Below are 12,500 nucleotides of genomic sequence, written 5' to 3' on the forward strand. Positions count from 1 at the left end.
GTTCTGCCAAAAGTCCAGCCGTGCCTTATGGGGTCATTTGTGGTACCTTTGGAGTACTTCACGAAGTTATAAAGTAGGGTAATGTATTTATTTGATATTTTATTCTCTCTTCATATTTTGATTACCCTTGTGCTATTTCTTTCTGGACAAGATATTTCTTTACAAGACATTTGCCTCTTTTCTGTAAATGATTCAATGTCTCAGAGATAAAATAACAAATTCCCTTCAAAAGAAAATAACTTGATAATAGCCATTTTAATTTTGTTTATTTTATTAAATTTACTGCACCTTCTATAAATTACACCATTATGGTAAAATTTGAAATTACAAAATAGAAAAATAGTTATTACCACAGAGAAAGCAGTTTTACTGATTTCAATAAAATAAATAGAAAAAAAAAAGAAGTTACTTGCTGCTGACATTATTATCTGTTGGTTCCTTCTGTAGGTATGATTTTACATGATGAGATGCAACAGTGAAAAGAAATGAGTTCCGTGCTTCAGTCACATTCCTACTGCCAAGGTTTGATCTGTACTTGATAATGAGACCTTCATCTTTCTCTCTTGGCTCAAAGAACTGTTTCATTGGAATGAATTGTTCGACTTGCTGTGGGGTGAGACGGAAGAAGGTCAGCGCATCAGACAGGTCCCCCCAGAGTTCTTTACGATATTCAATGGGCCAGTACTGTTGAATGGGGATTAGGAGAAACAAGGCAAAAGTGGAGTCACCATATGACACTGCCAGAAACTGTTCTAGCAGTTCTTTATACCAGCTAATGCTTGAATTGAAACCTTCAATAGTAAGGTTAGGGTCAAGCTCAGCATAGCCTCCATTGCGTAGCAGCTCTATTATTGTACCTTGGAGATAGGAAGCTACATCTGCATCAAGGAAAATGTCACTGGCTACAAGGAATACTAGTGAGAGATGCTGCAACCAAAAGCTGATGTCTGTGGATTGCATAATACTCTTTCTTCGGTACTTGAGGCCTAAATATGCCATCTGCAAACACCTTGTGACAGTCAGAATATCTTCTGGGGATGACTGGTCACTTGGGAATTTCTTGGGGAGTTCGTCAGGTCTCGGAGGTAAAGGCTGTGCCCTTGAAGTCTTATATACGTATTTGACTGGTTCAAGAGGCCAACATTTGCCAAGAGCCAATATTGTGTCTGTCTGATCTATAGTGATGCCATTCGTTGCAAAATGAATACCACTTCTCAAAATCTTGCTTGCCTCATATTCTCTTTTGCTGGCCAAACTATTTACCAGTTCACTGGAAATGGAAGCTAAAGAGCCAGATATTTTCTCTGTCAACTGCCTTGGTGACAGAATGGGCTGAACTTTTGCTGGGGAGATTAGAGGTTCATAATCATCCAGGGCCAAATTGTCAATATGTGAGCTCATCTCAGATAAATCAGATGTGAATTCTGGAGAACAGATTACATTGCTTAACAACTTTTCTAGTAGGTGTTCATCACCTTTCTGAATGCAGGCCATGAGGTACATTGCTGTTTCATGAAAAAGACTGGTTTCAGTGCAACTTTTTATAGCTGCCAAGTGTAGAAGGTTGGAAATCATATGGACTTCTATTCTTGTCAGCCACTGCTTTGACAGCTGCTGATGAGAATGACACACCTTTTGGAAGTATGAGTAGAGATCAGGTAAGTTCAAGAATTTGGTTCCTTGTGCATCCAGGAATGGATGAAGAGAATGAAGGGTAACTAACAGAGATGAAAATGGAAGGAGTAGAGGAAATGGGGATGTGATCTGAACAACAGGGACAATTTTTCCTCCATGTGTCACACAACCTAGAGAACCAAGATTGATTGGGTCCCTTTTTGTACCTAGCTGGTAGTCACAGATAAAAGATGAATGTTTAGACAGGCTGCTAACCAAACTGCTAAAAGATGTAGAATTTAGGAAAGTAAGAATAACTTCATCATGCAATCTCTGAATTTTTTGATGACAGACTTCCCCACTGTATGAACTCTGGTCTTTCCATTTCAAATAGTAAACATCTAAGAAACTGCAGCAGCTTCCCAAAAGACGGAGAGCAGAGAAAGTTGTCTGTCCCGACCGATCAAGCTGAACCAACCACTTCTTCAAGCATGTCTCTATCAGCTGAGGGATGTCACTGAGGTCATCCCAGGAGAGAGATGGGGGAGGCAAAACTTCTGCCCTTCCACTGGCCCCTATGACTGTTCCCTGGTTCAGCTTCATTCTACTACTGAGCAAAGTGTGTGAGGCGGCCACATTTACAGCACGTGTCAGGGTATTGATTAGTTGTGCTCCAACATCATAGTTGAACTTGTTCTTCTCAGTCTCCTCATTAATGGCAACCTTATCCCTGTAGAACACCAATTGTTTCACAAAGAGTGGATAGAAGTTTGCAATGGCCTCTTCTGCTTTGGACAGTCCATATGCTAGGAGTGTGGCCCATGTGGCATATGCTTCCTGGCTCAGGGATAGAGCCTCTTGGAGGGGTATGCCCACCTCACTGGGCTCCAGGGATATGTAAGTTAGGATCCGTCCCATCACATCGTGAGTATTGACCAGGACTGCTGCCAGTTGACGACCTCTTGCTGCTAAGACCTGTAATATATATAAAATCTTAATTTAGGAAATATATGTAAAATTTTTATTTAGAAGACCTATCAGTTTGCAAACAATGTCAATATAAAAACATTTAAAAAGGAAAACCCTCATAAAAATTATGGTTAACAGAATTTGGTTAAATATTCAGATATATTTTGAGAACAACTGAAAATTATCCTTTACCCTCAAAAAATGAAGAGCCTGCTTGAGAGGGACCCCATACACAGATGTCATTGAAGAGACATTTTCACCAGTGAGCAACGGAGACAGGTTGTGTGGGAGGAAATTGTCTAGTATCACCGTAAGAAGGCGGGGAGTCTGGACCAGCTTCCATGCAGCCGTGAGTGAGTGGCGGGCAATACGAGTCATGATGCCAAGGGTGTAGATAACAGTGTCTGGATTTGGCTGAATAGTCTCCAGAATGTACCTGAATAAATTAATGTTATTAATTTTTTAATTAAGATCTCATATTTCTAGTTTTGCACAACTTCTACTAAGCTCAACTCAAAGTCCAGAAATTACAATACTAAGATATGGTAACTATACAGTGTCTTTATGAAACAAAGAAAGTAAAAGTAGTGGCACTAGGTTCTAACTTAAATGTATAATGAATAATCAACTCATATGTAAGGTAACAGAACAGAAACTATACATGTAAGTTGAAGTTCAAAAATTGAATGTATAACTATAACCTTGGTTAACTAAGTGATTACATAAAGAAAGTGCATGATATAAGAAAAAGAAAGAATATTGGAACTTTGAGGAAAAAAAAAACAAAGAATATAACCATACCTTAGCCTGATGTGTGCATCCATCCTGATAAGAGCTCGGATAATGTCAAGTTTAATCACTTCAATGTCTTTCAGTTCCTTCTCCTCTTCATCCAATTCCTTGCGTGACTAAAAATTGATGAAAAAGAAGAGAATTTCACGATTCTACCTTTCACACATGAGTGATTTTCCCTTCTATATAATGTCTAAATATAAAGAAGAAGAGGCAACACCAACTATGAACTTCCTATTAAAGTCCTTTCATAAGCCTTTCTTAAATTTTACCTCACAAACAAAGAAAATTTCTAATCTGTATATACTTCTAGAATATATAAACAAGTATTGAGAAAGAGCCTATAGGTGATAACATGAATTCTAATTTATAATTTTAGCATTTCTAAATTTCAATCTAGAAGAAAAGAAAACAATTCTAAGTAGCTATCTAGAAAAAAAAATCTATATCTCACATATCCAAAAGACTACTGTCTCTCTCTCTCTTACCTTCTCACTTGCATGGATATTACTAGAGATCCCTGGTTCTAGGCCAGCAGGAGACCACGGCTGGGCCATGGCCAAACACTGCTCATCGGGTTCACTGGCTATGAGGTAGTAGAGGCCCCGCACTGCCTCCCCGTATACGTGGTGTGAAGATTCATCAAGGGCAAATCTAAGGAGGAGAACCACGCCTGCCTCTACCTGAAGGGCGTGTGGAAAGCCTTGTGGTCAGCTTAGGAAGATAGACTGTAAAGCTTCCAAGTAATATAATACAAAGTTCTGCTGCCAGACATTCTATAAAAAGAGTCCTATTTTTTTTTTTTTTATATAGGAAATAAGATCTCTTTTAAAGACTCTATATAAAACTCTATAAAGATGATGTTATGCAAAACCACTGGGTAGTGCTCACCATTAGCTGTATAATAGGGGGATTTACAGCTGTGTCATATAGGCCTTCTTTTGCATTCCTCAGTATGTTAGCCAAGGTGCGTAGGCCTATGTGTCGTTGCTGCAAGACTTTTGAGCGGATGAGTATGAAGAGCTCATCAAGGGTGTATCCAGCACGTCCTGAAATAATTAAAATTTTATAAACAATATTATACATTTCTTTAATCAATTTTTTTAGGGAAGAAAGAAAGAAGAAAAATAAAAAAAGCTTGATATTCTTCAGTCTCTTCCATAGCAATTTCATAAGTACTATTATTCATTTCCTTAATCTTTTTTTTTTTCTTTTTTATAAAATGCAATCAATAAATAAAGAAAGAAAGTGCAAGAAAGAAACAAAAAAAGTCACCCTGAAATCCACACCTTCACCAAATTTTGCACTGCTAAACAACTCTGGCACTGCCTATTTAAAAAAAAGGTTAACTGAAATGTATATTACAGGCCTCTAATGAAATAACAAATGGTACATTTATCTAGAAAATACCGTATATATCACTGACCTTAAAATACTTTTTCACAAATATGGATAAAATGATAATCATAATAACTGTGTAACACATGGTACTGGTTATAACTGATGTACTTAAATAGAAAATTCCTTGTGTGTATTGGTGAATATACCATTCCTTTATAGCTTAACAGATACATAATGTGTAAGAATGATCACCTTTGCATTGCAGTTTGAAAATTTTACACAAGTACATTTAAATTGTATCTAAATAGGGTTATCTGATTCAATATTCACAAATTATTGTGTTACATTCCTAAATACTTTACAAAGTAACTTCAATACTTCCCCTACCTGGATCTTCCCCGTGATGGTGCAAGGCTTCTCGGTATGAAACATCAGCATCATAGGGCATAATGTCTCCTTCGAAGTTGAATCTTGCCACAAACCCTTCATTATTCTTCAACGGCTTTGGCTTCGGCATGTCTGTCATCCACTTGAGCTTCTCTAAATCCACCTGCAAGGAAAGAAACAAATGAAGGCTAATATGAGAACATTTCCTGTGAAGTGCAAGTTATCAAATTTTCTTCCTTACAACAAAATCAAATTGTACATCTATTAACCCTTTCCCGACGGGGCACTCGCTATGTGAAGACCCCTATGCCGGGCGATTGCAATATTGCATTGAAATCGTCACACTGGCATGACGCCCCGGCATCGGGAGTTTGGCTGTGTCACACGAGTGTGACGCACCGTCGTCATAGGGTTAAGAAATAATCAAAATAACATGAAGGAAAGAAAGCTGAACAAAATATAATAAATTTCTAACATCATATATAACTATTACAATAAATATTCATAAAAAAATAAATTATGAAGTGAATGTAGTACAGTATAATGTAAAAAGATAAGTAATATAATTAATCAATTATATCTAATATCATTATCAACATCATAAATATAATGGAATATAATAGCTATACTATTTTAAGAAATATTACACATCATACTCCTCCTTTAACTTCAAATAAATAGAATAACAGGATCATATAAAGCTTATTAATTTTTAAAAAGTCTAGATAATAAAATAAAAAGTTATAAGAACTGAATAAACTAACAGAATAAATATAAAATCTTTTGAAGTACATGTACTTGATAAACGAAATTTAAAATATTATATTTTCTATTACCATCAGCCTAGCATAAAAGAATATCAAAATATACTTTGATTAATTTTGGTGTCAATCTCCAAATATTGTTGAGGGCTGATCTGGAGGCTATAACATGTGCTACAGTATCATTATCACTATCATAATATTAGTGATACTGATGATAATTATTATTACCATTATTTTTGTTATTTTCATAATTATAAATTTTCAAAATCATTTATCATTACTTCAGTTACAATAATCATCGTCATTCCCATCACAACTATTACAAAATCTTCTGTTTATAATTCTTTCACCACATAACCTATATGCGCCAGGCCGATTATTTGCTTAATGCTGCTCCCGCTGTAAAGATAACAAGAGTACACAGCCCCTAAGTGCTAGATCTATTACGGCGAAATTATGCGATACACTTCTCAGAGCGCCCTACAGCAGCCTGATTTTATGGGATGCAGAGAGGTGTGTGTGTGTGTGTGTGTGTGTGTGTGTGTGTGTGTGTGTGTGTGTGTGTGTGTGTGTGTGTGTGTGTGTGTGTGTGTGTGTGTGTGTGTGTGTGTGTGTGTGTGTGTGTGTGTGTGTGTGTGTGTGTGTGTGTGTGTGTGTGTGTGTGTGTGTGTGTGTGTGTGTGTGTGTGTGTGTGTGTGTGTGTGTGTGTGTGTGTGTGTGTGTGTGTTTTTGATAAGTCAAGAACAATGTGTCTAAACAAATGGAAGTGCAATGAGTATAAGTATAAGTAACTGTATAAAACGTGTATTTAAAGGGACAGATCATGACGCGATAGGACGTCATCTCCCAAGAGTGAAATATTCCCATGACGTGATAGCACGTCATCTAGCGCGAATGGGTTAACCTAAGCATACAAGACATTGAGGTATCATGTACTCTTGTTATAAGCATTAATCTTTTTTCCTCTTTAGAGCTACAGTAATACTTAGGGTAAATCTATTTCACAACAGATCTACAAAAGGTAGTTTTCATATTACCAAACATTAATTCACTAACCTTATCCATGTGGATCCATTTCTTAGCTTCAGATGGGGGAATGGGGAGCTCATTCTCTACGACTGTGGGTTCATCAGGGACTGAACTTGTTGCAGTTCCTTCTGTCTCCATCTCGACATCCTCTGAAAACCTCACCTTCCGTGTTTCCTCTCCCTTGTCTGCACTGGCAGAGCTTGGAGGTATGGGAGGTGCAAGTAGTTTTGTTTTCCCTTCCTCTGAGACTTCACACTCCATGGGTTCACCGTCTGTTTGTTGGCTGTGTAACATTTCCTTTTTCTTTCTCAAGCATTTCAAGAAGTTAAGCTCCTTTGAGCCTAGGCTGGCCATGAGTTCCTGCTGGGCTTTCAAGCGCTCTTCATGTGACATGTTTGCAATTTTGTTGATGTTTTCATTGTGAATCTTTTCTGCTTCTGATGCTTCTCCTTTGATGATGTAACTTTGTTGTCCTATAAAAAAAAATATATATTAAACAGAACTTTTAAATATCTGTATAATGGCTAAAGCTCTATGCTTAACCCATTGTGTACGGGTGTCATGACATACATGACGTAGGAGCTTTGGCCTGACGACGGGTGTCATGACGTACATGACGTTCGGGGATTTTGGATCTTTGTGCTATTTTATTTCGCTATGAAAAAAGAATGAGTGATGATGGCAACTGCAGTCATAATTACTATAATAACCGTAATATTGTGCTAGCTTAACGTCTAAAACCTAGATGGCACCACTTTTTCCTAGCACCAGCAGGAGAGAGAGCCTTGATGGCACCCATCCACAGTCTCTAGCAAGCACTGTCTCTATAGAGCGATGGCACACACTAAGTTGATGAACCCTTGCTCTAAAGTACCGCCAATGAAGGATGTGCAGGCAGAACGAGAAGAGGAAGGTGACTCAATCCATACCTAGTGTCTAAAATGTGCTCCTGTGCCAATATGGATGCCTTTCACTGTGGCACTCACAGTCATAAGCACAGGTTTCATTCCTCTTCCCTACCTCTTCTTGTTATCTTTATTGTAGGTGGTTATATGTTTCGTATTCGTTCATAACAGCACAAAAATAAGAAAAAATAAAGTTGCCTTTTGTCCTCTCATAAAACAGCAATACTTCTATCATATTGAGTATAAAGAAAATAATGAGCTAATATGGATAATATACTACAATTTTAGTCAACTGCAGCACTGATAGAGCCTGTCATATGGCACATATAAGTCTCTAAACTCAATAAAACACACAAAAAAATAAAACACAAAAAACGCTCTAGTTTTACAATGAATGACTGAAAGAGAGTGGGATGATTCAAATTATATTGCTTCAAGCGGTCTCTCTCTAAAATAAAACCTATCCTGGAGGCTGGGCAAGCAAATTTATCTCCGTCTGCAATGGGTTAAGAAATAAAATATGTATTCTTTTCATCTTCAAAGGTCAATCAAAATAAGTTCATCTAATATATGTTCTGATAAAAGATAAAATTTGAAAATACTAGGATTGCCAAATACATGCATACAAAGCATATAGTAACATCAGCAGACAAAAATCCTGTATCACAAAACATTGCAACAACAGATACAAAGTCTGTCCCCTAAGTCCCTCACCCAAAGCAGAAACTCTTGGATCATCCACGTTTGGAGTTGGAACTGCAGGGTTTTCTGAAGAAGACGATGTGGACTGCTGATTTCCTAGCTTCTTTATAGCACCTTTTTTCTCCAGTTCCTGCATGTACAGGGACTTCTTTCTGGATCCAGCTGGCAGATTAGGGTTTGAAGAAGGGGTTCCATGTTTCTGAAACAGACAATGAATGTGAATGATTTGATTTTAATTTACAATGTGTTCAGTAAAATAATCTTCTACTATGGAAGTGCACATACTTTAGGATATGGAAATTCACAGATAAAGACAACTTCAGTTGAGATCCAAAATAATAAAGTCCAGAATAGCAAATATTAGTGTATATCAGATACATTTTTCACACATTAAGTGCTAAGAAGAGTAATTATTGCATGTACTTGCAATACATTTAACTGACACACCCCTCCATACTTACTAAGTTTGCAAGCTGGTGTGCTCTAGGGAAGCCATATGGACTTGCTTCTGGTTTCCAATCCTCAAGAGTGACACTTGGGGTAACAACTCTCTCAACGATGCGACCCAAAACTGCTACACTCTCGTCTCTTGATGCTGCAGAATGAGTGCAGGGAAGTGAATTCGGGACACCCAAAAACTGTTTCATATCTTATAATATTACCTATGAACATTTCAACAAAGGATTACTCTAAAATGACTGCAAATTGCATATACTGGTAGTTCTGTACTGGATTTTAATGACAGGAAAACATTGAAGAAAAAGAATTATGATGATTGTAAATAGAATTGTATTTACTGTATCACACTCACTGTTACTTTTTTTCAAATAATTGTTCCAATTGCTATAAGCATAATATCCCAGTTAACAAAATTTTTAATATCTTAAATGATTACCGGTAGTTTTGTCATTTTCAATCACCATCATCATCAAAAATCTTTATCAGTACTCAGATTGTCTTTATCTTTACTATTATTAACCCTATGACGACGGTGCGTCACACCCGTGTGACACAGCCAAAATCCCGATGCCGGGGCGTCAAGCCAGTGTGACGATTTCAATGCAATATTGCAATCGCCCGGCATATGGGTCTTCGCGTAGCGAGTGCCCCGTCGGGAAAGGGTTAATATTACTTACTCATTTGTAATGTAATATTTTCTAAATGCCTTAAAAAATATTCCATTTGTCTTATAAAGGGTTATATCACACAAAGTTTAACAATGCAATATTTGTTCACATACTTTCTCTTTGGAATTTGTGCAAAGTTTTAGTGTAGTAAACAATTTTACATATTGTATGGTCTCTATTTGCCCCTTGATATGCTGTCAAGGATGTTACAGACTGACATTTGATGTATAGACTTCATATTAGTTCAATAAATTGTTTACCTTCTGTGTAAAGGTTCAATAGTAATATGGTTTTATAAGATGACAAAAATAGAATTTGATTGGTTAGTTAATTCAAAATTCTAAGATATACTGTTGTTTTATCATTATTTACAATTTGTGCATAAAAGGATGATGACAAGTATTGTTTAAAAATACAGTGGGGTTTAAAGCCGGTGGACTGAAAAAGAGGTGCTCCAGTGCAACTCCACTCTTTTGTGCTGAGTTCAGCTACACTGGAGAAAGCACTCTAGTGTCATGCTGGGAGAGAGACTTGCCTCCTATTCTACTCCCACAGCACCTTGTCAAGATTATAATCATCCTTATCGTTTTCCCCTAAAGATAAAAATATACTCTGAGCTCAAAAAGTACAATCTGTGCACCCCTTATAGCATGGAAAGGGTGTTAAAATCATGATAGGACATGTTAGATTTATTGTACCCAATTTTTTGGGTGACCAGATACTTGAGTCTAACCAATTTTCCCTGGTACTTTTTCCAGGATTTCAAGACCATGTGAACATCTGAGGTTTGGCATCTCATAATAAAAAATATACCAGAAGTGTATGTTGTCCTTCATATAAGATTTTTATATGCAAACTTCAGGATTTTTTCATCTATAACACTCACAATAATCATTATACAAATAATAAACAATTATAATATTCATAACAATCATACAAATAATACAAATCTGATATTTTTTCTGATAATGTAATCATATTTAGAACACCTGTCCCACCAACATTTGAAATTTGGGTTCAAAAGAAAAGAAAATGAACATTAAGATTTCATTTTACATTTAGCTTCTTTTCTAGAGTGAGAGCTATAGGTATCATTAAGGCAAGCACACCAGCCTTCGTATCTGTCGGTTTAGTTGTCTCAGGTCAGTCCACTTTGGTGAACAAAGATATATAGCTGCAATGAAACATTAAAACCCAGTACTTGGAAATCCAATGTCTAATTCCTAAGGTAAAAATGTGACAATTATATAAGAATACAGAAATCATAAAATTTTGAACTCAGTCATCTAACACATTTTTTACTGCCTACCTGCTTCTTTCAGGACAGTATTGTCGACTATTCCTTCCTTTTTCTTCTTGTTGGCACGTTCCCTTGCAAACTTGGACTGTGGTTTTTGTGGTCCTTGAAAGAAATATGAGAAATCTGCCTGTGATATAAGCACGACTTAGATACACTTTCCATAGGTGCTGTTACTTTAAAAAATACAAGAGATTACGAGGAATGAAGACATAAATACATACACACAAAAAGAAAATGAAAACGAAAAAAGATATTTAAAACTTTTTTACAAATTAAGCCAACACTAGCTGTTACTGACATAAGAACATTCTATACCTGTCTTTTTTTCCTCCTCCTCATCAGTTTTTCTTTTGTTGACAGACACCACTGTAGCCGCAGGTCGGGAGTTTGCACGTGCTAAAAATTCTTCTTCTTGGCGCAACAGATCCTCATCTGTTTCCCCCCTTTTGGGACGCTGGATCATCTTGCCTCTCTAGATCTGCAAGATAATGACAAATATTAACTGCTTGATGGTTGATGTGTATAATGTTGTATATCTGCAAAATAATCTTAATTTTGCAAAGATCAAGATTGTCATTTCACACTCCATAACTGATACTAGATACTCCCGTGCACTTGTTTTAAAAGCTTCTGGAAATTTAATTTGACTAATAACTAGGAAATCTCTGGACTAGTTATTACCATCAAGGGATTAACTGCTACAAAAAAAAGTGAAATCAACAGGAATATCCATTAATCGATATCCATTAGTTTAAATGTTTAAAGGTCACCAATGAGTGACACTGGAGCAATTGTCATGATATGGTCCACAGATATGGCTATGGTGAATAGGGAGACCATAATGAGACATGCAATACCATTACTTGAGTAGATCAGGGGACTCTGGTAAGCAATTGAAGGCTCACCTTTAAAATCTACCTACATTCTGTTTCTTTCATCTTAATGACCATTAAAATATTTTTCTCTATTCAGGATGATTACCTTACAATGCACTTGCACTAAATCAAGTTTGTTATGGGCTCTGTGCCTTTAGCACTCTAGTGAAAGGAAAACAAACCTCTAACATGTATATTCTAATTTCTAGTCAGACAGAGCTTGTAGACCACTCTGGTGATTTGCCAACAAACAAGGCACCAGGCTAGGCTCTATCTTGACAAATATAAATTGTAATGATGTTTGTTGACTGATGGTTTGTTGGCCCTTTCTGGAGTGCAGAAGGTGTGGATGCTAAAGTGCTCAAGGGATGTAGTCTCAGGTGGATGCTGTCCTAGATTCAAGAATTACCATAGTGTAATGCTTTTGATGTAAAGTATCAGATATCAGATATAATAGCAGAGACATATGATAGCAATGTTATTGGCAGAGAAGAGAGTAATGCAATGTCAAGCAATTGCCATGGCCTCTTTGCCTACAGTCGCTCAGCAAAAGGCTACCAAACTTCCTCCACAACATTGTGGTACACCTCTATTTTTCAAAGCTCTCGTTATATTATACACGGTGGAACTTTGCACCAAAACCATGCCGATCACTCGAGACAGCCTCTCTCAATGTGGCTTAGTTGATGCTTCTC

At 36.8% G+C, this 12,500-nt stretch overlaps 1 protein-coding gene across 1 annotated transcript in view; it reads right to left on the bottom strand.

The window, feature by feature from the left end:
* The window catches only part of LOC122252661 (RNA polymerase II-associated protein 1), a 13,201-nt gene that overhangs the window by 144 nt on the left and 557 nt on the right, over positions 1 to 12,500 (bottom strand). Inside the window, exons 2-12 of the mRNA XM_043015254.2 lie at positions 11,246 to 11,408; positions 10,940 to 11,032; positions 8,965 to 9,098; positions 8,516 to 8,702; positions 6,924 to 7,369; positions 5,104 to 5,266; positions 4,267 to 4,424; positions 3,864 to 4,058; positions 3,385 to 3,491; positions 2,776 to 3,019; positions 1 to 2,589 (exon numbers count right to left, since the gene is read on the bottom strand). The exon at positions 1 to 2,589 is cut by the window's left edge and continues 144 nt beyond it. Of these exons, the coding sequence (XP_042871188.2) occupies positions 406 to 2,589; positions 2,776 to 3,019; positions 3,385 to 3,491; positions 3,864 to 4,058; positions 4,267 to 4,424; positions 5,104 to 5,266; positions 6,924 to 7,369; positions 8,516 to 8,702; positions 8,965 to 9,098; positions 10,940 to 11,032; positions 11,246 to 11,393 (4,059 nt within the window). The 5' untranslated portion in view covers positions 11,394 to 11,408 and the 3' untranslated portion in view covers positions 1 to 405. The remainder of the gene's footprint in view (positions 2,590 to 2,775; positions 3,020 to 3,384; positions 3,492 to 3,863; positions 4,059 to 4,266; positions 4,425 to 5,103; positions 5,267 to 6,923; positions 7,370 to 8,515; positions 8,703 to 8,964; positions 9,099 to 10,939; positions 11,033 to 11,245; positions 11,409 to 12,500) is intronic.

This window comes from Penaeus japonicus, unplaced genomic scaffold, assembly GCF_977035675.1.
Source record: "Penaeus japonicus unplaced genomic scaffold, GWHDUDI00000001_assembly GWHDUDI00000022, whole genome shotgun sequence".
Taxonomy (NCBI): Eukaryota; Metazoa; Arthropoda; class Malacostraca; order Decapoda; family Penaeidae; genus Penaeus; species Penaeus japonicus.